We start from the raw sequence: 27483 nt of genomic DNA, 5'->3' as shown, positions 1-27483 counted from the left end.
ACGCATTCAGATATGAAGAGAGACTGTCGGGAGCCAGGGAGCTCCTGCAAGGGCTCCTGGGAGCAAATGCCATTATTAATAAGCAGCAAGGAGACTTAGCAATCCCCAACCCCCGCCTGCAGCTCGGTGGAGGACCGCCACCTGGGAGGCGCCACTGGCAGTCCGGAGCAGGGCTGCCACAGCACTGGAAACGGACTGAAATGAGCAGGCGGACCCTGCTGCCCAACGTGCCCCCTGGATTTGAAGGTCTGCTTGCTCCCTGCCTCTTCAGCAGGATTTCTGAGTGCAGGGCCTGGGCTCACCCCCGGAGCCGGTTTTATGAGACTCATGGGGGACAGGTCCCACCAGGAAGGAGGCCTTCCTGAACTCCATGTCTGGTGAGCCTGAAGAATGAAGAGTGGATAGAAACAGAGAAAGTGAGAGGGGACAAGGGAGATCCAGCTGCTGGAGGGGACATGGACCAGCAGAAAGGGAACAGAGACAGGCTGGGGGCAGGGGGGCTATGACCAGAGCCTCCACGCAAATGAGTGTGACCCAGGCTGGGGCTGGGGAGTCTGGGGAGCAGCAGAGTCACCTGGGGGATGGCTCAGGGGGTGGTGGGCATGGACAGGGGAGACAGGCACACAGCAACAGCAGGTCAGAGCCACACTTGAGAAGCAATGGTGGTGCCTGGTCTGCCAGGGAGACCCACATTCCTGCCCAAGGAGGGGGTCTCCTGGAAGTCAGAGGATGAGCCAAGAAGCAGAGAGCTGAGCCCAGAGCCTGAGGCATCTTCCTCGGAGTGGAGAGCATAGTATCATCGGCCAGGATGGAAGGTTAACTGAGGCCACTCTTAGGTGGGGCCAGGGCAGAGCAGAGGTGACTCTGCTGGCAGCTGCCTGAGGGCCTCAAGTGCCTCTGAGCCAGAGAAGCCCAGGCCTCCCTTGTCCCTCCCTGACCCAGACCAGAGCCTGTGGATTCACAGAGCCATGGCTGGACTGTCTGCCTCCCTCCTGGCAAAACCCAGAGGACAGGTGCCTGCCACCGGTGCCTGGAGCTTTCTCATCTGCTAGGGAAGACCAGGGGACTCCGGCATGGAGATCATGTGAGGAACTAGGGAACAGATTGGTTTTTAAGACGGAGTACAGGGGCACTGACACTGCAGGGAGGGGGTGGGCACAGTCAGGCGGAATCATGAAGAACCACGTCACCATCCCCCATGGTGCAGGGCAGGCAGGGCTTTCAGCCTGTGCTCCCCACACCCCCAGCAGCAGCATCACTGGGGACTTGTCAGAAATGCAATTCTCAGGCCCCACCCAGACCTGCTGAGCCACAGAAACCAGGGGTGGGCCCACATCCTGCACTGCATGGAGCCGCCCAGGGATGCTGAAGCCCGCTGAGAGCCACTGGCTACCGGTAAAGAGCAGGCTCACAGCCAGACGCCGGGCAGACCCTCAGCTCCTGCCCCCCCCAGTTGTGCAGCCCTCCCTCTCCCTGAGAAAGGGCCTGGACCTCTCTGGGCTCTGTTTCTCCATCCTGACCACAGTATCAGCCTCATGAAGCAGCTCTAAGGATTAAAATGAATGGGCGCGTGTGGAGTGGCCAACCTGCAGAGAGTGGTTAGCAAGCCGTGCGCAGTGTGTGGCTGCCGTGGTCGCGGGGGTCCTGGAGGTGGCAGTACTGGGAGCAGCTGCCACACAGAGCTGCTCTGGGCCAGCTCTCCTTAGACTCAATTAAATGCTACGACCACCCATGAGGGATGTGTTACCACCACCGTTGTCAGCACCTCCGATTTATGGAGGGGAAATCATGGACAGGGGTGGGTCAGTTGCCCTGGGTCATCAGCTGCTGCTGGGAGAGCCAGGAGTTGAACCCCGCAGTCTGGCTGCAGAGTCTTTATACCTGCTAGGAGCAGCAAGAGGGACTGTGTTACTAGGGCTCCATGTCCTGTGCTCACGATGACCCCCAGCTGTCACCACCCCCAGGACAGGATCCTACTATTCTTAAGCAGAACTTGGAAAACTTCTCCCACCCCCATCTGGGAGGACCTGAAATCCTGGCCTCTGAAAGGGAAGCCTGGGTGAAATTTCCCACTGTGTCCCCTGGTCCACCAGGGACCACGTGTGGAAGCCATAAAGGATGCATAAAGGATGGTGCTCCATCCACTAGGAGCCCATGGGGAAAGGCAGGAGAGCCTTCAGCAGGGATGACCTATGGGCTCCCTCTCCGGCTGCAGACCAGACGCCAGGCAGGGAGGGGTCTGGTAGAGTCACACACACGACAAAACACCCTGGTTGGAGCATCCTGGAGCCTGTCCAAACAGGGCAGGAGATCTGAGCCGGGACAAACGGGCTGAGCTGCCATGAGTCCAGCAGAGGTTGGCATTTTAGTGTGGCTGCATCGTGCCGGGGGCTGGGCACGTTCAGGGCGGCTCTGCCCTGGAACTGCCGAGGAATCCCTGCTGCAGGGATTTAGAGACCGTGAGCACAACTCAAGTTTGATGAAAGAATGGGGCCCAGCTTCCTGTCAAACACCGGTGATGAGCCGGCAGTGCCTGGCCTGAGATTCTAAATGGGAGCCCATCTCCCAGGAGAACCCAGGGCGCCCCGGATGCTCCCAGGCGCCAGCACCACAGCCAACAAGACACTGGGCTTCCTGGAGGCTCCGCCCTCTCCTGGCCACTTTCTAGCTCTGTAATTCTTGGACAGTTCACTTCACTATGCTGAGCCTCACCGTTCTCTCCTTAGAAATGGGCACATTTATGTGATGGTGAGAACTGAATAGAATAGCATAGGGCGCCCCACACGGTGCCTGTCATTGTGTAGGCGCCCAGGGGAGATGGGCGACAAACACTAGTGAGACTCACAAGGAAAAAAGCTGATGAGGTAACACCTCCAAAGCAACTGTGAACCAAGCAGGGGGTCTGCCAGGGGAGGGAGAGATGGAGGGCGAGGCCCCGGCTCCAGTTCCTACGTACTTGGGAGCAAACAGGCACGTGGAGGGAACCATCACCGCCAGAGCTACAAAACAAGAAAACACACCACACAACATGCTCGGCAGACACTGCTAAACGGTTTCCAATTAATTAACTGATTATATGATAGAACAGAAGGGGATTCGAAAGAGCGCTGTTGACCTTTAAGGATAATTAATATCATCAGGATACCAAACTCATCCAAGGAAAATAGTGAGGAACATTTTAATATTATATTTAAAAGCTCTGGATTGGGGAGGCAGATGGGTTTTATCTAAGCAACACCCCAGCTCCCTCCTCCTGCTCCAGCTTCCTGTGTACCCCCCACCCCCACCCAGCCTCCCCCTGAGACGTGCAGGTGGACCAGGGAGATGTCTGGACCTCCCACCTCTGCACACAAGGGCAGGTGCTGCCCTGGCCCAGTCCTGGGGTCCCCGTTTGTCAGGCAACAACAACAGAGAAAGAAGGGCAGGGTGGAAGGTGCCCGATGCTGAAAAGGGACACCAGCCTTGCCTTCTCAGTACACATACAGGTCTGCGAGCCTCCCTCCCTACCCAGTGCACTGCCAGGGCCAGCACCTGGGAAGGACCCCGCTCCATGTCCGGGGCAGATGCCTGTCCTCCAGGCTCCCTTTTTCCATCACACCCTTGGGGGATATATGATATTATATCTGATGGCAAACAGTCCACACAGTCTGTGGAATCGAGGGCCCATCTGCCTTGGCCACAGTTTCACTCCCAGCCCCCAGCCACGTGGTGCTGTCGAGCTGATGAGGAATGAGCTCTCGCCATGGGCAGCCTTCCTCCCAGGATCCCAGGCAAATTCCTGACCATCCTCTGACTCCCTCCAGGAAGCCTTCCTGACCCTCACCTCCACGTTGCTGGTCTCCCCACTCACATGCTCCAGAGCGCTTTGTCCATCCCCTTAGTTCAGCACTTGTCACACTGTCAAAAAAATCTGCCTGTCAACATGCTGGCTTCCTTTTAGACAGCGGGCACCCTAAGAGTCAAACCACAGCCTTTCTCTTGTCTCTTTGTGTCCCTGATGCAAGCAAAATGCTTGGTACATAGCAGGTGCTCAGTAACTATTTGTTGAATGAGCCCAAGAACAAACAGAAGTAATCTGATTAAAGGGGACAAAACCCACAAAAACTTCACTCTTCTCTAGAGAGCTCCAAGGATGCAAGACAGATTCATTCATTCACCCAGTACTGGTGACAGGTGGCCTGGTTTGGCAAACCACACCCTGGTTCACCCAAACAGCCCCAGTTCGCATCTGTTACCCTGGAATCCCAGCTGTCTGTTCCCTTTCACTCTCAATAGCATCCCTGTTTGGACAATAATTTTACTGAATTCCTACTATGTGCCATGCACCCTTCAGGGTGCTGGTTTACAGTACATAACCAAAGAGATAAGCAAATTCTCTAAACAAAATGAGTTTTCGTATCACCCCAGCTTGACTATACTGAAAGGCAATCTCCACCCCTTCATCACTCATCACATACTGGTTGGTGCCCAGTCCACACCAGGCGATGCTGGGCATGGGGTAAATAAGTCACATTCCTTCACTGAAATCAGCTCATTCCCTCTGTTTCTGGGAGGACCTGGGGAAGAAGACCTGCCTGAAAGGTTTGCCTGTGGCTCAGAATTGGAATGTTCCCCATGGTCTCAAAGCCATGCTGGCCCCACAGGGTGGTGGGATGCAGTGGGTGTGCCCACGCCCCTATGTGCATAGTGTCAGCCGGCCCAGACCACGGGCCTGGCTCTGGAATATCCTGTTATTTCTAACCCTTAGGAAGGGCAGATCACAGGGTATTTGCAAGAAGGTCCAGCTACAGATACAAGAGACACTAAAGAACCATCCCCAGGACCATGGCTCTGAAGAGATCCAGCCCCACTCCTGATCCTGCTTTATCCCCAGGCCCCCACCTGCCCTCATACAGACCTCTCCCATCGTAGCTTAGTCTAAACTGCTGCAGAGCTCAGGTCCCACAGCTTTCCTATTCCCGAAGCTTCCCCTGGAGTCCTCCAGGCACCACTCTCCCCTCAGCTCCAGGAGCACTGGCCTCCTTTCTCACCTGCCTGGACTGCCAGTGAGAGCATGTCCTTCCGGGCTCCGGCCACGGGAAGGGGCCAGCTGCCCGGCCACTCGCCCCCCCTCCCAGCTCCATCTCGCTTCCAGTGTCAGCTGAAAACATCTCTTTTCTCCTTTTAATTGCACTTCTCTGCTTCCCTCTCTGTTCCTGGCCTCATGACTCAGGGCTTTCATTTATTCACCAAACAATGTCATTACACCACCGCTTCCTGTAATTTATGCTGTGCATGGCCTTTTGGCCGCTGTTGTCCAATTCCACAAAATGTTTGGAAAAAAGCAGGATTCATTCCTATTTCCCATGGCCTCTCTCCCGCAGAGACCTGGCAGAGTCCACGGAGCTGATGCAGGGAAGAGATGAGCTAAGAATCGTAGCTCATGGTAAATTTATGGGGCCCACGGCCGAGCACCACCCCACTTGGTTCCACACAGATTCTCAAGTAGCCATTTCTTCACCTTTTCCAGGCTGCGTGAGGGCTGATATAAACTGGGTGTGAGAGGCCATTTGTCTATAGAGACAAGACACACAAGACACTTGGAATGGAGACTTAGAGAAAGGAGAGGGAAAGAGCACAAGGGTGCTGGGGCCTGGCAAAGGCTGGTACTCGGGGGGCGACGGTGCCCACTAGGACCTGTGCCCCGGGTCTCTGCTCACAGTCCTCCTCACAGAGTGGAAGGCACAGTTTGCACTTGGATCACACCCACTGTTCAATGAAAGCAGGAAAATTTCACCAAACTGTTTGAATTTCACACACCTGGCATTGAACAGGGTGCCAGACTCAACCAATTCTTTCTTATACCCGCACAACTAGGGCTGACCTCCACTTAATTTAACACCCTGAGCTTTGACTACAAGTGCAAACAATTAATTAACTTGCTAACCATTTCCGCCTGCTATGGGGCTTTTTCCAGAATCATTAACAATAATCATGTAAAGAAAATTGGAATACAGAAATAACTTTCTGAGAAATATAAGTAACAGGAAACATTTACTGAGTGCTTGTTAGCAACTAATCACTATACGCTTTAGAAATATTAGGCCATTGAATTTCCTCCAAAACCTTTTATGGTTCATGTTATTGTTATGATATGTTCTAATTTTACAGATAAAGAATCTATGGCTTAGAGGTCAAGAAACTAGTTCAAGGTCACAAAGCTGGTAATGTTAAAATAGGGCCTGAATCACAGTGTCTGATTCCAGAATCCACATCCTCAGCTCACAACTACATGTGCACCTGTGTGCATGGACAGACACACACACACACACACACACACAGGCCAGAGGTGTCCTGAGCTCCAGCTGGGGACTCTGTTTCATACATGCAGGTGAGAGCCTTCAAGAATGAAGGAGGATCACCATCATGAAGAGCAAACCCAGCAGCATGTAACTTGGCCAGCTCTGCGGTGCTCCTCCCGCAGTTCATCCCCCTCTGACTAGTCCTGTGAGAAAGCGTGTGACACATCCACCTGCTCTGGGCCCTAGACAAGCAGGAGCAGAACAGGCTTGGTAAAGTGATGGGCATAGCGGCCCCCGGACCGCAGACCCTGGGGGCCACTCAGTTCCCTTCCCAACCCCGTGGCCCTAGACAATTCCCCATTCGGGACAACTGAAGTCATATACCACAGCCCTCATTCCCTGGGCACCGGGCCTGGGCGGGGAGGGGCTGGAGGAGCAGGCCACTGTCCACCACAGCTTCTCGGCTCTTCTAGCATGCCACCTGGCGCTTAAGGACACAGGTCAGCGGCCAGCCAAGGCAATGACGGTACAGAAAAGATATGGGGCAGGTCAGGGCCTGGGAGCCTCTCTCTGGGGAGCTGTTCGCACCTCAAGGGGCCCAGGCGCTCCCTGAGCTCTGGCCATGGTGCTGAATCCCCAGGGAGAGGGACATGGAGGCTGAGAGGGGTAAGAAAAAATAGCAGTAGTTCGATGGCAGTTTCCCTGCTGAGAAGAAACAATTTTTCAATATTCCTTCAGGAAAGTGGAGCTGCTGACCACCCTCAGAGAAGTGAACTTCCCTCTGCACCGTGATGCAACAGAAAGGACATGAATTCTGGAGCAGACATTGATAGATATGAATCATATCTTTAGCTGTGTGACCTGGGGAAAGGTACACAACCTCTCTGAGCCCCAGAGCCTTCGTTTGTAAAACAGGAAGAATCTCTCTTATTCCAGCAGGATTGCTGTTGGAAGAGCATCTAGCAGAGAAAATGACACAATAAATATTTCTTCTCTCTCTTTCTCTGACTTTGTTTACTGCTTGCTTCTAAGTGTGTGCGCGCACCCCCCCACACACACACTCACACATACACAGACAGTCCCTGAGCTCTCCCTCTTCCTATGCAATACTGCATGTCTTCCTCCAAGAACAAACGTAAGACCCATGTCCTTGCTCAATCCTTCCCTCGCATCCCTGAAATACAAGACTCTCTCCGCCTGGTACAATTCAGCACCAACCAGCATATGTTAACATTCTGGTATCACTGGCCTGAGAAGGTGAATTTTATCTCCCACCTGACTGGACATTCCAGCTCCACCTGGGCCATCCTGCGCTAGCACCTCCTTTCCTCCCCATCCCCAGTCACAGTGCTGGACACAGAGGGACATGTCCAAGGCACCTGGTACCTGCATGTAGCAAGAACCATCGCAGCACTACCGATACGCTCCCCTAACAGAGACCCTGAGCCTGACAGTATCTGAATGCTTTCGAACTACACTAGAGAGAGGTTTCAGGTTGTAGGAGCAGCCTGGGGGGTAGGAGAGCTGGGAGCAGGGTTCTAACCCGCTTCCTGTGCTGCCTGCTGAGAGGCCACAGGGCAAGACGATGGCGGGGAGTCATCTTATCACCCGATTCCAGGTCTGATGGGAACCTGTGGTCCCTCAAACACACCACACTTTCTCCTTCCCGACCAGGCCTCTGGGCACACAGCACATGGCTCCCTCTACCCAGAACAGTCCTCACCCAATACCCACCCTGCTCCCCACCAAGGCCATCTCGGCTGCGACTCCTCCCGCCCCCTCAGGTTTCAGGGTGTCTGTCACCCCCCCAGGGCCCTTCCCTGCTGCAGTCCCCCTTTCCCGAAAGATGAACACCTGCCTTTGCTCCCTGCTCCCTGGGGGCCCTCCGTCCCTGTCACACTGTAGAGCAACGGCCTCTGCCCTCCAATCCAGAACGGTCACAGTGGTGACAGGGTGGTCGAGGCCCCTCAGGACCAAGGCCAGAAGCCCCAAGAGGCAAGGGGGCTAACCCCGGAATGAAAGAGATTCTCACACATCCATCAAGAGGAAACAAGGGAGAAAGAGACAGCAGGCGGCCAGCCTGCGACGGAACCAGGAGGGACAAAAATTAATGACGACGCCAAAATAGCCACAAGACTGATCTCATTTTCTAAATCTGTCCTTAACAATAACAATGGGGAAGAGATATGGACAAATGGGACTTAATGAAGCCTGGGGGGGGGGGGGGATCAACTGAGAATAAACAAGGCTGGGAACTACGGGCACCAGGTCTACCCTCCAAGGCAGGGGACGCGCAGCCGGAGGCCGCAGTGTTTACTCAGCGTTAGAACGAGTTTCTGGAAGGCAGAGCTGACGAGGTCACAGCAAAACTTAAAAGTTCAGTCCAGAGCGCCCTGGCGAAGGGAGACTCCCGAAACCAAATGGACGCAGCCTGCCGGGTGAGCGGAGGACTTCAGCTCCGAGAACCAAAGAAGTATCACAAGCACACTGGCCACACGGTCCGGGTCACGTTGGGTCTGCCCTGGGTGCATTGGGACCCAAAACAAAACAAAACAAAGGGGACAGAGAGAAGGTGTCGGGAGGGGCTCAGTAATCCCAGGACTGGGGTCAGTTCTCCGGAATCCAGCTGCACTTGGGGGGAGGGGAGAGCACAGAAGAGTCTTGATAGGGACGTCTCTATGGATTTGTTTAGCTGCCTACTGAGATGACTGTCACAACGCCCCTTAAATAATCCAGCAATAGCAACTAACACATACTGGGCTCCGACTGTGGGCCAGACATTCTGCATGCTCCACAGGCACTGGCCTACTTAATCCAAGTAACCATCACATGATCCCCACTTCCCGGACCTGGACGTCAGGCTCAGATATGCGGGTACATTAAGTACCTCACCCAGGAAACGCAGGTGTCTGTGACAGAGCCAGGATCTCAGCCTGGGGGGCGTGGTGCAAGGGTGCACATGCCTCACTCCTCAGCAAAACAAGCCGACTGGTTGATGGCGCTTAATTAGAGGCAGTAGCCCAGGCCGGGCTGGACGACTCTGGGCAGGTAGCGATGCAAGAAGGGAGCTCAGGAAGATGAGCTGCTTCCGTCGTAGGTTTTCATGTGACATTTCCACAGACTGATGCTGCACTGTGACTGTCCCATTTACACGTGTTATAGTAACAGTGCTATACAGCAGCGCTTTGCATGGAGAACTGGCCCATGTGTCCTTTCCTTTCCACAGGGCTGCAATGCTTCCTGCCCCATGCAGGAGTCTAGGAGCTCTGGCTAGAGAGAGCTCCCACCACAACTATGCTAAGGGGTGAGAAAGTATTTTGGCTGTGGGACTATTATATTACATATTCTTGGAAATAAGTGGGCCACTGCCTAAAGTTAGGAAATCTTTTATAATTTTTATAATCTTCCCAAGAAAAGTCACGAGGATGAGATGGTAGAAAGAACATCAGAAAGAGTACTGAGGCCCAAGTTCCAGACAGACCTGGCCCAGCTCTGCCCAGAGATCTTGGTCAGGGCTCTTCTCCACTCCGGACACACACCCTCGCCCCACGGAATGATAAGGGCAGGGCAGAGTCACTTGTACATCCAGCTCAGAGCTCCTGACTGCTCGCTGTGTGCCAGGCACGCTTCTCGGTGCTGGAGCAACAGCGGTGACCATCACAGAGACACCTCTCTGGGGGAGTTCCCCTTCTGCTGAGGGACAGAGTATAAACAGTAAATAACAGAGATCCTTTCAGGCGGGCCACACATGGGCCGGGCGGACTACTAAGCCACAGGATATGATGAAAAGTGTCATCGTGAAAGGAGAAGTGCCACTAAGACTGGGTGGCCAGAGGTCTTGCTAAGAAAGTGACATCAGAGTGAAGGACAGAAGGAGCCAACCATGCAGAGCTCCACGAAACTTGGGGGGGGGGGAGATGGAAAGAGGGCCCCCAGGGGCAGCAGAGAGCAAGGGGAGGAAGGAGGGAAAGTGGAGGGAGATGGGAACCAAGTGCACCTGATCCTGTGGCCCTGGGAAGGGGTTAGCCTTCGGCGTAAGCGAGGCAGGAAGCAACCGGAGGGCTTTATGCGGCAGAGCGACACGATCGAATTTATTATTTAAAACATCACTCTGGCAGCTGTGCCGGGAATGACATGTGAGGGACAGAAGTGGAGGGAAGCAAACCCGTGGGGAGGCTGTCAGAACGGAGCCAGCACAGAGGACAGTGGCTCTAAGCAGACGGCACATACGAGGGCGGAGGGTGAGGGAAGTGAGGGTGCGGAGTACCCCAGACTCGGTGAGTGAAACGGGGGGGGGAGCAGGTAAAGGTTAGCAAGAAACACTGAGGGAAGACAGGCTGGAGTGGGGAGGTGAAATTAAGTCAAGAACTGTTCTGGCCAAGTTAAGCCTAACATCACCTTAGGGGCCCCCACGTGGCGATGCCAGGGAGGCAGTTTAACATGAAGCTAAAGGGCAGGGATGGGACAGGGACAGGAATATAAACTTGGGGGTTAGCTCTGAGCCCCTTCCAGCTTTAATTATCCAGATTCTGTGAAATCGGAGGCCAATGAGCAGGCACGATCATCACTAAGCAAAGTCATCACGAAGCAAAAACTACAGTCTTTCAGAAAGCACCGTCTTGAGCACATTCTAATCGTAGTCTGGTTAAGGCCCAGACTAATCCCTTCAGAGCTCCCGGCACTTCACCAGCCTCCCAAGGTCTCGCAGGACTTGGTAGATGGAGGATTTGAACCCTGGCCTTTCTATCCCCAAAGCCCACGTTCCTGACTGCTCGCTCCATAGCGTTTGATGGCTGAGTCCTCCACGTACAGCAGGCGCAGGGCACATGTGCGGGAGCAGTGAGGGGACCGGTGTGCCAGTCACCGATCCCTTTGGGACTTGGAGGAAAGTCCGTGGAGAGGTGAGGGGCAGGCACACAGCAAACGTCCACTAATATAATAGTTACACACTGTCTTGGGGCTCAGAATGGGGTGGGGGATTATTTGAAGGAGAAACGGTATTCGGTGATTTACAACACATAGTAGGTCAGTCTCATCGTGTTTTCACCCCGGTAACCTCAGGGGAAACTGTCATCTTCTCGGCCATGTCCTGAAAGGGCTGGGATCCAGCCGCCATCTCCCTCCTCCCCGCCCTGTGTTGCTCACTCTCCTGGTGGGTATCACACAGTTGACACAATGGTGTGGAAATGAGGGCACCCTCCCCTCCGCACCCCGCCACACGCCCACACCGGCCAGCTCAGGGCTGCCTCTCAGCTGGAGATCCAGGGCACATTTGCTTAGGACAGAGAGAAATGACCTAACAAGGCACCCAGAGCTTTTGCAGGGAGAAAACAAGAACCTGGCCACGACGGAGATCCCACCACAACAACTCTAAGGGACGGAATAAATTATTTTGGCTGCTGGACTTCTATATTACATATTCTTGGAAATAAGTGGGCCATCGCCCAACAGTAAGAAGTCTTTTATAATAAAGATGTTCAGGTTGTAATGTAACTGCTGCTACAGCGTTGACCTGAATAGGGAAAGAAAGGAAACCTGCTTTCTCAACAAAGCTGTCTGAGGATGGCTGGTGCTAAATCCCCTGGGAAATTCTCTCTCTTTCTCTCTCTCTCCTGTAAAGATCCTCCCAGGAAGACAGGATGCAGAAAATCACATGGAATTCAGAGTCAAAGGGATCAGAGGCCAAGTCCTGGCTATTCCACTAATAGCTATGCGGCCTTGGGGAAATTCAGTTATGACATCCAAGCCTCACTGTTCTCGTCTATGGAATGGGCACAGCAGAACCCGACCCTCAGTTACTGTGAGGAGAGAGGTCACCTTTGTAAAAGCACCAGCACAGTCCTGGGCACCCAGTAAGTTCTTAACCATTATGAGCCTTTCCCTCTTCTCTCCCAATGCTAGCCTCTTTTAACACAATTTTCTAAACATCTTAATAACTTTTGGGAAAATACTTTCCCTTCTGGACCAGGAGGAAGAGCAGAAAGACTCCTGGAAAGAGAATCAGAGGACTTGGTGGCATCCTACTTCTGTGCCTTACAAGTCAGGCCCCTGGGGGCAGTAAATGAGGCCATGCCGCTTCCCCACCCAGGCTCGGGCCAGCATTGAGATCACGCAGGAGAAAGCACTCAGATAGCACGACGTGCTCTAGAGATGAGGAACATACCCTCCTGTGAGTGCAGTTCATCGTCATCACTGAAGGAAACCCCAGGTGGTGGAGGCCTGGCCGGCGTGTGAGCCACGCCGGAGGAAACGAACCCAGAAGGGATGAGATGAGCTCCCTGCAGAGGTGGGGCTGGAGGGCTCGGCCTGCAACCCAAGGGCAACAGTGCTGGCGGGTGTGGCCTCAAATCGGGTGGAAATGACACGCAAGCTCATCAGTAGCGATTGCTCGGGTCCTTCCTGAAACTAACAGCACTGGGGGGCAGGGTTACACAGAGCCTAGAGCAGGGCACTAAACAGGGAACAGAGAATCGACCAGGGTTTATTGTCAGTACTCAGGAAAGACAGCAGAGGTTGCAGACAGGAGTATTCCAGTCCGCAGTGCAGGCCAGAGCCCAGCTTTTCTGGAATAGCAGGGGCTACCTCACCCCTCCTCCTCGAACCTATCGTCACCACACCAATGGCCATAGTTGCCATCACTGTTAGCAGCCGCCCTGTCTGCACTCCGGCTGTCTGCAGGCACTGGGTGAGTGCTGGTGCGCTCCCACCGTTCAACCCCGACCCCCTCCCATCCTAAAACAGGCATTACCATGCCCACTTTCCAGATGAGCAAACAGCTATTCCAAGGACCAGTCTGGAAAATTCTTATCCTCCAGAATCCTTAATCCAAAATTCTTAAGATCAGGGAAAGGATCTAAGGGTCAAGAATAATTCAGTCTCTCAAAAAGGATTTTCTCTTGATGTATATGAATCAATATTTCACTTATTCACATATGATAGAAACAGGAACAGTTGAGGTCAGTCACTCATAAATCTTGAAGTACGACCCAACTGTCCTGACCTCCAGCCTGCAGACGACTTGGTTTCACCTCAGCCTCACCGGTTCAGGGTCAGGCAAGAACCCCAGGGACTCACATGACAGCAGCCCGGGGACAGGGGACAGCTGAGCCAATCAGAACAATGTGGGTAACCTGACATCAACACAGGGGCAAGGACTTCACTTCCTGCTTCTTACTCTGTACGGAGAAGGGAAGAAAGGACTTCTCAGCCATCAGCCTAAAAAAAAATAAAAAAAACCTTGCCGAGCCAGGGCTCAGCAATTAGTGTTGGAGTAAGTGATCATCTTGTGATTGCTCAGCTGGGGCCTGAGACTTGTAAATGCATTTAGGGGACAGAAATAGAAGATGTTGTGAGACAGCAGAGAACCCTGGCCCACTTGCCAGGAGAAAACGTCCCAGAGCTGCCGGGAAATTCACTCTGTTAGGATTTGGGTGAGTCTCCACAAGTGAGAAAATAAATAAACCCGTGGATGGAGCCGTGCCTACTCCTCGACCTCTCTTCTTTTTCTGCGAGCCCCAGGCTCCACTGGGTGACCCTCCCTGACCCCGTGCCTATTGGAGCCCCTTGGCCTTTCACACCAAGCTGAGCACCTAACTCATCTGAAATGTGCAGCCAGGCCCAAGCTGCCAGTGAGCTGCCAGTCACCATCCTTCTTGCTCGTGGTCCCCTTGCAACTCACGCAGGTACTTGGGCAAGAGCTGGCCAATGTGTCCAGAAGGAAACAGGGTCCACGGTCACAGGCAGGCTTCCTGATGCCATCAGAACCTAGTCCCACCAGACACCCTGACCCCAAAGCCTTGGGAAACGTGTAAAGCCCCCCAGCCTGTCACTGACCACCCAGCAGAGGGCAGATCATCCCCAAAGAAACGGTGGGTCACAGTCCTTGTCTGGGACCTCAAGGGTAAGTCAAGGACATTCCAGTACAACTGACTTCAGAGGCACCAGTTACCCAAAGGGGGCAGAGCTTCTCCCGTGTGGAGAGTTCCCCTCCAGAGCTTCTCCCCTGTGGAGAGCTCCCCTCCCCCTAGTATGACTCTGGAGCACAAGCTGGCACCCATGTGTCATCTTCTGCCCACAGCAGTCTTGTTTGGCCCATGGAGCTGAGAGGTTTTACTTTTAGTTGCCAAGGTTTAAAACCTGAGAGGTTTCATTAGACCTCCAGCTCTGCTGGGTAAAAAAACAAATCAGCGAGTCTGGCAGCAGGAAGCCCCCCTCCACACGGCAGCAGTCGGCTGGGACGGCTTCCTGGCTGCTTCTGTAGAGGGGACACGTGGCCCTCAGCGGCACTGTCCCCACCTGGTACGCCGCAGGCTTTTAGCTCTGTGACCTTTCTATGACTTGGTATGAAAAGGGAGACTTCTCAGAGGTCAAAACTTCTTCCTCTGGGATATTTTACATTGAACCTCAGATCCCTTATAAAATAAACACCTGGAACATCTGGCCAAAGCCCCCCCCCCCCAGTCTGGCGACGGCCACACCTCCAGCTGCAAGACACATCCTCAATAGAGTCCCGCCACACAGGCTCAAGGTGGTCAGGGGCAATGGCTCAATGAGCCAGCTGAAAAGGAGGTCTCGGTCCCCACAGCTAATACACCAGGCCCTGAGCAGTGGCCATGCAATGTTCTATTCCCAGAGGGAGGAAAGAAAGTTCAGCACAAGGCAGGGTGGCCATAACTGACTATATATATATATATATATACACACACACACACACATGTGTGTGTGTGATGTATATTTACTGAGCACTCACTATGTGCTTGGGAAAACACAGAGGCCCAGGGTGGGGCCAGGACACCCCCCCACAGTTCTCCATGATCTCTTCTCTTCTCTCTCCCTCCCTCCACTTCCCAGGAGTGTCCCTTAGGCTCTGCTTCTCCCTGTGAGACTCCTACCCAGCCCGGCTGCCCTTCCTTTGTAAATGCAAAGTGCCTCCACCATACAACTCTCAGGTGGCCAAAGGAAAGACTCATCAGAAAAATCGTTCCTCCATTTTCCTCCCAAATACAGTAGAGACCCCTCTCCCAGTTCCTATGGCATCTCCGCTCTTGGGGAACGTTTCCAGTGGGTGTCCACAATGGCATCATCCTTAAGGGGGAGACAGTACGTGGGTGCAGTAGGTTGGCATTTCCCCTGGTTGGTCGCCCACCCTGGGGTCCCTTTCAAGCCCACCGTCTCCCCAGGAAATGCCAGTCCTCCCATTGAATCCCAGAGTCTTTAACCTGGAACTAGGCTTGACCTTTCAAGTCCAAGGTCATGTGGTTCTGCCCCACGGGTCTCACCAGCGCCTCCACCATAGCAGGGCGAGTCAGGGGAGGCACAGACAGCAATGCACCCAGAGTCACGCGGCCCGCAGCTTGTCCCAGACAAAGCGGTGTGACCTTATATACAGGAGCTCCACTGCTCCGGGCTGCTTTCCACTGAACCCAGAACCCATTTAGACATAACATCTGGTCTGGCCCTGCTTTCCATCTTCTTCCAACTGCCCACCCAACACACACACACACTTATGGACCTACAAATAGTCTATATGAGCTGAATTCCTTATCATTTACATTCCCATAAAATTACAAATTTCATCATGAAAAATGAACAAACTTCGGAGTCAGGACTCCTCCCTCTGATCCCTGGTACTAAGCTTTTGCTTCTGACAAGAACCTTAGCATCAAATCTAAACCCTCACTTTAAGAGGCAAAATCTGAGGCCTGGAGAAGCTGAGGGACTTGCCCCAGGACACATAGCTTCACTGCCCAGGACTCTTCCTGCCATGTGCTCCCAGCCTCCCACCCCTGCAGTCCAGGACCCAGCTCTACTCACATATAGCGCAAGTGAGGGTTCTTGGCAAAGGCTCTGGGCTGGATGCTCCGAAGTCCTGAGTTCTTGATGGTCCTAAAGAGAGAGACAAAGAGGGTCAGCAGAGCTTAGGGGGCAGGGGGACATCTGCTCTGGGCTGAGGGTGACAGGAGGTCAAGCCGAGACTGGATCTGCAGCCGCCCTGGTGAGCTGAATTCATTTCTTCATCATCGATGCTGCTAGGCAGTCTAATTGGGGTGCCAAGTGAGGGGCATCTGGGCTTGCACCCCAGTGGGACCTAGGGGACAGTTTGGGGTTGGGTGGGCAGTGCTAGCAGCTATCCTCTACGCAGACTAGCAGGTGTGTGAGAATGGGGATCCCCCTTGGTGCCTCCTCCCTGCACCCCAAATCCCCACAGCCACCAGCACTAAAGTCCTGAGGAGAAAGCTGGAGAACTTCATGCTCCATAGGGATGTTAGCCCAGCAGAGGGCTGAGGAGCTAGTAGCTTCCCTGGAGACCTGGGCGCACGTCCTGCCCTGAAGCCTGAACCACAGGGTAGATTTCCTGTAAGCCCCTTCCTCTCCAGGCCGAGGTGCAATGTGGGAGCATGAAGGGCTGGCCTTTCAAGCCCTGGACATTCCCTGAATGGGCGGTGCCACCTCCACCAACAGGGAAACCCCAGAAAGTGCAGACAGAGGCCTTGCAGTGCCCTCATGCCACCCAGAAGTAGATGGACACCCCCCCACCCCCTCCACCCCAAGAGGCCCGCCCGGGGCCTGGCGCACTCACAGCTTCTGCAGGCCAGTGTAGAGCTCCATGTCCACAGCGTTGAGCGTGTGCAGGCCGCGCCAGTTCTCTATGTGTCTGCGGGGAGGAAGGGCAGGGTTCAGGTCAGATGAGGAGTCACGAGAAAGGGACTGGCTTGAGAGCCAGAAAGACCTGGGTGTGAATCCTGCATCAGCTCCACTTGAGGTGGGTCTCACTGGTAAAGGGGGAGGGTTGTGCCACATCAGCGGTTTCTCTCCTTCTCATCACAAACCTCTGTTTTTAGAACTTTCTCCCCAGGGGCCTCATGTTTGAGGAGCTTTGTGTCGGGCAAGCATACCACGTTTATTAAGTAATAATGAATTCATTTTCTCAGCTGCACTCGACAAAGATATAAATCACCGTTAACCAGAGCTTTTAATCCACAGATATAAACCAGCACTAACTCGCCCAGTGGATCACCCCAGCCCAGGGCAAAGGAACTGGAAAGTTCTGCCAGCAAGGGAGGGCCTGTCCTGGGAATGGGTTTGATTCCTGTACTCTTTCAGGGGTGTTGATATTGACAAGCCCAAGAGGCCTCAGGAGCCTTAGGCAGAGTTGTGCCCACACGCCCTCCTTGGATCCGGCTCTTCCATCTGTGGCTCCGAGGCCTAAGCACCCTCTTAGCGAGAAGTGCAGGGTGGTGACAGCTCACCCCGGGACACTCAGGCCAGAGAAGTGGCAGCCACCTTCCCCAGACGTCTCCTCCCTGGCCCCACCACACCCATGGCTCTGCCATCTGCCACCAAGCGGAACCCGAGCCAGAGAGGCTGCGGGGCAGTGGCCGAGGCCTCGGGAAGCACTTCAGAGCCGCATGGAGACAAGGCACGCTGAGAGCCCATTTGTAGCACATTCTCTCAGGGCCCCCGCTGAGCAGCCAGACACACTGGCATCTGCTGGGGACATGGACCAGGTGGCAGCTCGGCATTCCATTCCAAGGCCAAAGCCTTCTCTTGGAAGCCTTGTGGCCACAGGCAGTTTCCTTGATCTGGTGCCACCAGGGTGGGGACCCCAGCTCCGTTTCAGGTGGAAAGAAAAGCCCAAAGGAGAACAACCTATGCCCATCCCTGTCCCCCAGTGTATCCACCAGGCCATCGGTTCCCATAAACGACGGAGCAGGTCGCAGCGTTCCCGCAGATGCGCATTAGCTCACGGAGCCCAGCTTCAGACAAGGACCCGCTCCCAGCTAGGAGCTATCAGCTGTTTAAACAAATGAAATCACTTTTCTTAGCCCACATTGAACTCCATAAACGTGTCTGGATCGCGGCTGAGGTGCCAATTCTTATCGCATTCTGACCCCTTCCCCTGATCAGACACACAGTGACCCTTCGTTCCCAGACACAGGCACACACGGAGATGTGACGGGGAGGGATGGGCTGCTCGGAGCCAAGGGCTCCCTGGTCAGAACGGGGCCCCTGCTTCCTCCGTCGGGCCTCAGTTTTCCTCTATTGAGTCATGGGAGTTTTACAGCCACAGGGTAGCAGTGTGGTTAGGGGTTGGAGCTCTGGAGCTGGGTGAGCCCAATCTAGCCCACAGTCTGCTTTTGTCAGCCTAAGAGCTAAGAATAGGTTTTACTTTAAAAAAAAAAAAATCAAAATCAAAAGTAGAATCCTACTTTGTGGCAGGTGAAAAGCACATGAGATTCAAACTTCAGTGTCCACACCCATTCATTTACTATTGTCTGTGGACACTCCTGTGCTAAGGATACCTCTGAGCAGGTGCTCCAGAGACGCCTAAAATATTGGCATGGGCCCACTGCCACCTCTGTCATGTTCCCTGTCCAGGTTACTTCACTGCCTGTGCCTCACTTTCCTCATCTGTGAAATGGGGATAATCAAATGCCTCCAGCATAGTGCTGGCAGCGGGGATTCCTACTGACCCTGCGCCCTGCAGGAGCGAAGCAGCCCTCTCTGTTTCCAAGCTAAACGTGGCATCTCAGTTCCACTGGAAGCTGTCACGTCTCAGCAATCACTGATAAAGCTCCACATGGAAACGGGAGGAGGGTAGTAAACCTGCCACTCCTGACCTCGGGGAAAACTGCTGAAGCAGAAATTACAGACAGGTCAGGGGGCGCGCAGATGGCGGCTGGGAGGAGGTTCCCAGGGACGCGCAGGGTGGCGAAGGCACAGCCTGACATTTGCGATGCCATCGGCAGGGCGCCTGCCACGCTCTCCTGCACCTGCCCACGTGGTGCCAGGCCTTGGGGGTCAGTTATGGTAACTGGGCTGGGTGCACGGTGCCAACAGGGAGGCCAGGAGTTTATGTGGAAAAGGCAGGCTCTAAAAATATAAAAAATGAGCAAGATCAAGTGGAAGCAGGTCTGATTTGTTTGTGGTGAAGGATGGGTGACCCTGGCCCAGGGCCACTACAAGTGACGTCTCCTGTTTTTGTGCTTTCCTGGGTTGTCCAGCTTGTCTTCATCAAGCATTTATTTTGTCATTTGAAAAAAATCAATAACAATCATTTTTAAAGGAAGATTGGATCATCACTGGCCACCCTGTTCCAGGACCACAGACTGCACCAGCCGGCCCTGCGGAGGCATCTCAGGAACACGCGCGCCTTGGGGGAGACAGAGCTCGGAGCGGTGCCAGGAACACTGTCCTCGGACTGCAAGAGTCCGCGTTTGTCTGAGCAGGCAGAGACCTGCGGCCCTGAGGGGAGGGGTGGAGAGCAGGCAGAGATGGACTCCAGGCTCCCAGCTAAGTAAATCATCTCCACTTCAGTTTAATACCGTGGTTCTCGGCTGCAGGAGGCTTTGTCCCCCAGGGGACATTTGGCAATGTCTGGAGGCATTTTTGGTAGTCACAACTCGGGGGAAGAGAGTGGTACCAGTATCCAGTGGGTAGAGGCCACGGATGCACCTGAACATTTCAAAAATGCATAAGACAGGCCCCCCAACAAAGAATTATCTGCCCCAGATGTCCCTACTACTGAGACTGGGAAACCCTGCTTTATGATACAGGGTGGGGCAAAAGTAGGTTTAGAGTTGTGAGCTCGGGAAACAGTTTATTCTTCTATTATTATTTATTAATTAGTGTATTCTCTTGCATACAAACAACCACAAACTTAACCTTTGCCCCACCCTGGATAAGGCTTCTACCTAAGACTGCCATTGAAGGGAGAGTTCCGTGGCTTAAAACAGCAAAGACTTTGAACATGACTGCTTTGCAGCAAACACTAAGTACGAGGCCCCAGGCCAAACCCAAAAAGCTGGCCTCTGGGTCAGTGCATCCAGAGAGAGGGAAAAGTCAAAAGCCACAGTGGCTGAGCCCTCACCCCTCCAGGGCCTTACATGGGGAGAAACGCAGGTCTCTTTGGCCCCCTGGACCGTGGCCTGATCGTGGTGACCATCCCAGAAGCAACGATATGTGCCTTCTCACTACGCTCTGGCTGGAACCCACTGGCCAAGAGCCTCTCCCCCATTTGTACTCTCCTCTTCACGCACGGAAATGGGACAGGCTCCATCCAAAGGCTCAGCCAGTGCCCTGTCCCTGCCCTCTCCCCACTGCCCTTCCTGCCACCCAGAATCAGGGCTCTGCCAGGAGGTGGTGTGCGGCTCTCCCAGAGACGGGGGAACCGCAGCTTCATTCATGACAACGCTGAGATCCAGGGCCAGAGCGGAGCCAGGCTCCGGGCTGCAGCTCACAGAAGCCTCAGTGAGGTCAGGTGAACCAGGTACTGTTGCCAGGGGACCAGTGTGTGGCGGAGCCAGGGGGCCACTCGTGTGCGCAGGCTCGCCAAAAGGGAGAAGAAAACCATCAGAAAGGAAGCCACCCCCAGTGCGGCACACGAACAGCACCCAGTCCTGGGGCAGATACACCCGGACCCCATGTGGGTACAGTGGAATATTAATTAACACGTCCACAGAAAATACAGCGTTCCCTTGTGCCAGGATAAATTCGACTGCTTCATGCGCCACCGTTTCCTACCTCAGGCTTGTCTTGAGCCAATATGGAAATGAACTGGCAATCTCCAAGCACAGGAAAACTAGATAGCACAGACTGTGTGACCCATATTTTAATTAAAAACATGTCGTGTGGATATGTTTGAGTGGTTTTTAATGCCAATAGTTAAATCCTATACATAAAAAACTCCAGAACACGGGGACATCCGCCCCCATCCAACAGCAGGGAACAAAGGCTGCGGGAAGGCCCATGAAAGGCGCAGGCACCCCACACCTGACAGAATTCCCCGTTACCTGGGTGCTGGGCAGGACAAGGAATCGGCAGGTGGGACACAGGAGCGCCTGTGCTTCCTCCGGCTGCAGCAGGCCCAGCATCGCCTCATCTCTCCAACCTCTGCTCTCCCCCTCACCGTCAGATCACCGCTATGCTCACTGTCACTTCTCACTGCTATCAACGAGCCTCTTCATAACCAAATTTTCCAGACAACTAAATTTACATGCAAAACCTCTTCATGTCTAACTTCCGTGCTAGATGTCTCTTTTTGCCCCTAAAATGCACTAGCGCCTCCCTGCCTTCTTAGGCAGCACAGGGCTCACACATTCTTGATGATCCTGGGTGACCATGAGCAACCCAATCAGTCTGCTGAGCTGTGACCCAGCGGCCCCCTCAGAATGTGCGCCCCGCCCAAGACGGCCCCACCCGGCCTGACCGCTGAACTCTGATGCTCACTGCGTCCATTTTCAACGGTGTTCTGACTCTTCCTCTGCTATCAGGTTGTCAAGGGTATAAGAGAAGAAGAGATTCACGCGCACGCATGTGCCCACACACAGACATGAGTGGTTTTGCCCGTGTTGCTTCACATCCTCATTGTGATTCATTGAGGTTGCCAGGTAAGTGAAGTCTTCTCGGAGGTAGAGTCATAATTCCCATTTCCCTGGTGGCGCCGCTAACATGCTGTCCCACAGAGCCATTCTTGGAGGCGTGTCCCGGTAGGAGGCAGTGGAAATTGCTGTTTGGTACACGTTTTTGCACATGAATGTTCCTCCCCTCCTACACAGAGCACAAGAGCTTCGGATAACAAGGCTGTGGACACATGTCCTTCTCTCCAGACTGTTCCCCATCAGACCTGAGGCTCCCATCCACTCCGCCCCCAAACCCTGTTCTAAGACGGAGACCCGAACTGAAGCACAGAGTTGGGGGCCTGGGGAAAGTCGCCTGAAATCCCATTTCCTAAATAACCAGTTGGCAATGGAGTGCGCGCACACACACAGAACATGCTGTGCGTTTGACTTCACAGCCTGGTGGGGCAGTGAGGAAATTGATTTGTTATCCAGGCATATTATGTCTAGTGATCCAGACAGAAGCATTAGCTTTCAATTATCTGATATGTTTAGCATTGTAAACAAACCGTCTGGAGCAACAGCTCCGTGGAGCTCAGGCACCGAGGAGGCTGGGGAAGAGCCACGTCGGATCACACCAGCCAAACCACCCAGCTCTCCCTCCCTCAGCAGCTGCTGAGAGGGGACTAGATGCCCGGGGAGCTGGACCCGAGAGCCTGGGGAGCCTTCCTGGGCTGACAGCTCCACACGCCCACACCTTAGCACACGGCTCCATGAGCAGCTGCATGCCAAGGACCACGGTGAGCCAGTCCTGCATCTGGGACCCCCGGGACCGCAGAAAGGAACATTCAGATTGTGCAGCAAACAGATGGAAGACAACGGCATCTGTGTCGGCTTCCTGATCAATTCCAACGCTCGTGCCAGGAACAGGGAAGGTTTGCCCAACACCTGTGCTCTTCGGGTGCTGAGAGGCTGTGTCTCCCAACAGAGACAAGATCAAGGGCACACCCCCTCAGCTCCCGCACAAACAGAAGACCTAACTTCCAGGAGCGACATTTCACCTGGGACTTGGCCAGCTCACTGGGGAGTCTGGGCTGTTCCGCTCAGCCCCCAGCCTGTGACCAGACTAGCCAGCCCCTCACTGGTCTCTCAGTTCCTCTCCATTTGCCCCACTGCCACTTGCGAAAGTGGGAGACCCCAGCATGCACACACAACGGCATACTCGGTAGCCACCACCTCTCACCTGTACACACCTATTGCTGGCTACCTGGCCTCCCTGCTTTCACTCTTCTCCTTCGACAGTCTCTACACCAGAGCGACCACCCTCTCCCCAGCTTAAAGCCCTCGAACCACTTCCCTGGGCTCTTACAATAAAATCTAAACACCAGGATTAGGTCCGAAGGCCCTGCATGTGCCGGCCGCTCGCCGCTCCCAAGGCTCCTTCTGCCAGCACCTTCCCCGTTTCCCGGGCCCGGGCCACACTGGCCCATGTTCTATTCTTTAAACATACCAGGCTTGCTCCCAACCAGAACTTCCAGGAAACAATCTTCCCGGCTCTTTGTCATCCTTCAGATCTTGCTCAAAGGTCACCTTCTCAGAGAAGCTTGCCCTGACCCGCATGGGAGCACCCCCCTCCCCTCCAGCTGCACGCTGGCACAGGCCCTGGCTGTGTCCTTCACAGCCCTAACAACCATCTGTAATTGTCTTGTGTGATTATTTGATTATGTGTTTGTCGTCAGTGTCTGCAAACTGGAACCACGGCGCATGGGCACAGGGATCATGTCTGTCCTGTTCACCACCTATTCATCTCCAGAATCTCCAATAGGAACAGCTGCGCCAGGTTAAGTACACAGCATGCGCAACACCTGCACAGTCCTTGCCTGGTGCCCCTGAGCAGCCCAGATCCCTGGTCAGGCCCCACAGACACCTTGAACTCGATATCAGAGAAGGGGTGTGACCCTGGGCACACCATTCAAATTCCCAACTGGGGAGTCGCTCACTGCAGAGCCCAGCAACAGGGGGACCCCAGAGGTCTTGGAAGGCCCATGGGCCAGGTCTCAAGTCTGCTGCTCACCTCCAGTGTCAGGAGTGGGGAGGTGAGCAAGATCCCCTCTCAGCAAACATGGGAAGAGATGAGATAGGCATGCTCTTGACACAGTTTTTCCATCTTTCCCTTCCCCACATAACTATGGCCTTCACCAGATATGAGTCTCTGAGGGCACTGGCCAGGGTCTGTGCCTCCAGGACCATGAGAATGCTGGTGACATCTGAGTGAGGGAGTAAGTGTGTGAACCCCCAAATCAATCAACAGCAAGACTTGAGTGTTCAGCACTCTGTCAGCTCCCCATGTGGCCCTTCCCTGCTTCGACCCCTCTCTGGGCCTCCTGCATGTTCCTCCCTCTCTCCTCGGAACCCTCACTCTCTCCCTGCTAGATTCTCCCACCCACACGCAAACACATCCTAGGACAGCCCGCTTTCAACGAAAACCCCCTTGACCTCATGCCCCCCTCCAGCTGCCAACTCATGTCTCTACATCTCTTTACAGTAAATGTTTCCAGAACAACTGTCTACACTCACAGGCCCTACTTCCTCGCTTCCCTTTGAAGCTTCATCCCCACCTGCCTCCTGTCCCCACCACTCTCTTGAAACTACACTGTCAAGGTCAAGGTCACCAGGGACGCCCGTGCAGGCGAAGCCAACGGACTCTTCCCAGGCACCGAGGGGCCGGATCTCTCAGCGGCGTTCTACCCAGTTAGCCACGCTCTTTCCTGAAACATACTCTTCTCTACGCACCCCTTAAGTCTACTCTTTCCTGGGCTTCTTTCTACTCCCCTGCCTATTCCCACTCAGTCTCCTCGGCTGGTCCACACTCTGTCTGATTCCTAAATGCCAGAGTCTCCCAGGTCTCCCCCAGCCCCCCGCCTGCCACAGTGATCTCACCCCCGTGCTGGCTCTGAACAGCATCCATGTGCCGACAGCACCCGAACATATGTCTAGAGTCAGACTTCTCCCTGGGCCCCAGGCTCCTCCCCGATATGTCAGCAGGTCCAACAGCACCCCTTGCTTCCCTCAGAGAGGCCTTCCCTGACCAACTGAGCCAAAGTCACTCTCTGTAACCTTCCTCTGGATCAACAGTTTCGCAGCCAGTGGTGGATTTTGCCCCTCAGAGGGCACGTGGCGATGTCTGGAGACCCTTTTTACTGCCACGATGGGGAAGTGGTTGAGGCCAGAAATATCCCACAATGCACAGGACAGGCCCCCACAAGAATTCCCCGATCCCACCTGTCAACAGTGCCAAGTTTGAGAAATGCCCCTCTAACATTTCCTTCATATTACTTATGGGGAGCTGTAATTATCTCGCATGTGTTCGCTTATCATGTCTCCCCTAATGGAGCACAGGTTCCATGAGGGCAGGCAACCTGTCTGTCCTGTTCACTGTTGATCCCCAATAGTCAGCCCAGTCCCTGGGACTTAGTAGAAAGTTTAAATGAACAAACGGATACCCGACTGCCCTTCCTCAGAACCCTGGGACCTGGAGGCAAGTCACAAAAAGGCTTGGCTCCCAAGGTCTTCATGGGAAGCACTTTCTGCCATCACTTGAAGAGACTTAAGTGTAAAAAAGCAGGCCGTGCTCATGGGGTTGGGGTGATGGGGGCAGAACCATGTCAACCATGAAACTGCTAGTCCCTACTAGCCTCTCAGCTTCTGAACCAGGAGAGAGAGAAGGGCTTTGATGAGCAGCAAACAACCCAAGGCAGGGAGACCCTTTCCCCCTGTGGGCCTCCGAGGAGAACGTCTGGACCCAGCCAGAGCAGGTGGCTTAAATGTGATCCAACCCTGCAAGCTCGGAGCCTAAGAGCAGCTGGCCCCGGGGTCCTGGGAGTGCTGCCCTTTGAGTGCCCAATTTCCTTAGGAAAATAGGAAATGGCCAGGCCACCCTTTACTAAATTATAAAGCACTTATCACTTCTTTAATCACTACCCGCCTGGAGCACGTAATTCACTCAATATGGAAGTTATAGAGGCGAACTGGTAAGTGAACATTAAGCTCAAGTGCATCGCGTAAAGACTTACAAGGGCAATATTTTCCCCTATTAAACGGGTAGATTTCCTCACTGCAACTCTGCCTCGGGGCTAATGCGGGGAAGTCGCTCCCAGGCTCAGGCCATTTTCACTGTTGGAGGGTAATTCCAGGTCACCGGGAGGAAAGGGAGTCCTTGACTTTGCAGGAATAATTACCCTTGGAACCTGAGGGTGTCAGGGTGATTTGTCAAGGTAACTATCAGGAAGACAAGATCGCGTCGGCGGTGCCTGGTGGTCTCTCTGCACAGCCAGTGGGACATGACCAAGCCACAGAGAAGAGGAGAGAAGCCCCAGGATGGAGGAGGAAGGGTGGGCTGGCAGGGCTGGGAGGCTGCAGGGAGGGAGGAGGGTCCCCTAGAGACATCAGCACTGGAAGGAACGCTGGCTCACATCTGAGGTATTAGGGAAGGCACTAACAGCATTAGCTCTTGCAATCTGTAAGGAAGCCAGCCCTGGAATTCCTAAGGTTCCAAAGGATCCCATTTAGGGGGCTGGCGAGACGGCCTCCCTCACTCCACGAAGGAAATGCAGGGGTTTTTCTTGCTAACTTTCCTTACTTCAGCGTGGTGAGCAGTTTCCTTTCCTTGGGCAATAAACAGCCTGTTCTGTTCCCCATACACTCACTCTCTTGGAAGGCATCTCTCAATTCACATGACTTCAATTACTGCCTAATTGGAGATTAATTCCAGTTCTACAGCTCTACCCTGGACGCCCCACCCCACCCAGTCCTGTAGGTCTCTCTCTCACCATATGCGTTCCCCAGAGTCCCGAGACAGAGCAGCTCGCTCCTACCTCCTGAACTCTCCCAACTACCTCTGCTGAGTCCTCCTGAGTTGAGTTACAGTAGACAGTGAGTAGATTTCAACTTTGCGCAACACCAGTGGGTTGGTGAGAGCTAACACAGATTTCTGTCTTGGTAAGGTGTCTGGGGCTGAGCAACAAAAAAATTAGTGATCGATTAGTGATGTCTGCCAAGGGCACACTATGCAGGATCACAATGTAAGTACCGTCTGTGAACAGCATCTACCCAGGAACCTTTTTGACATACTTCTCCCTCTCCCATTCAAGTCCTGCCAATCCCTCCTCTGTGATATTTCTACAAACTCCTCTCATCTCTTTTATTTCTGCAGCCCCTATCTGGGGATTCAGCAGACTCTCAGGAGCCCTTTCAGCCACCAGCCCCTGCACCCTAACCTGTTCCAGGCTCTACTTTTTCAGCAATGACTCTGAACAGGACCGTTGCAGGCTCAAGAACCCCCAGTGGTGAGCAAAAGACTCAGGCCAAACCGAAACTCCTCTTAGGAAGCCTTTGGGCCTGCAGGGAAAGCTGCAAGTGATGACAAGGGGTAAAGGGCCATAGGCCCTTTGAATACATAAGTGACTTTTCCTCTGTGCCCTGAGTCAAACCCACTGCACTGCTAAAGGCTTCCCGGAGGCTCGAATCCAGACCATGACTCACAGGAGGGGAGGAGGCTGGTGGGGACCTGTGCGAACAGCTTTTGTGACTCTCATGACCATCATCCCTACATTGCCCCATCCTTCTGTCACCGAAAATAAAAAGCCAAGCTGCTTCAGGGGAGGTGCCCTCATATCCACAGAGAAACCAGCCGGCCCGGCTTCCTCGTCGGACCTTCTCCTCCCTGTTCCTCCCTCGACTTGTGGAAGCAGTTTGGCGCAGGAAAAAATCGTGGGCCTGGAGTCAGCACTGAGCCTGAATCTCCCGCCTGTCACTGACCAGCTGGGTAACCTCCCACGACCTCGGTTTCCTCATCTGCAGAACAG

At 54.0% G+C, this 27483-nt stretch overlaps 1 protein-coding gene across 1 annotated transcript in view; it reads right to left on the bottom strand.

The window, feature by feature from the left end:
* The window catches only part of NTRK3 (neurotrophic receptor tyrosine kinase 3), a 264227-nt gene that overhangs the window by 197485 nt on the left and 39259 nt on the right, over positions 1 to 27483 (bottom strand). Inside the window, exons 3-4 of the mRNA XM_087829119.1 lie at positions 16861 to 16935; positions 16095 to 16166 (exon numbers count right to left, since the gene is read on the bottom strand). Of these exons, the coding sequence (XP_087685245.1) occupies positions 16095 to 16166; positions 16861 to 16935 (147 nt within the window). The remainder of the gene's footprint in view (positions 1 to 16094; positions 16167 to 16860; positions 16936 to 27483) is intronic.

Source organism: Miniopterus natalensis, chromosome 22, assembly GCF_054644295.1.
Source record: "Miniopterus natalensis isolate mMinNat1 chromosome 22, mMinNat1.hap1, whole genome shotgun sequence".
Lineage (NCBI taxonomy): Eukaryota > Metazoa > Chordata > Mammalia > Chiroptera > Miniopteridae > Miniopterus > Miniopterus natalensis.
This window is presented reverse-complemented; position numbering and strand designations above follow the sequence as displayed.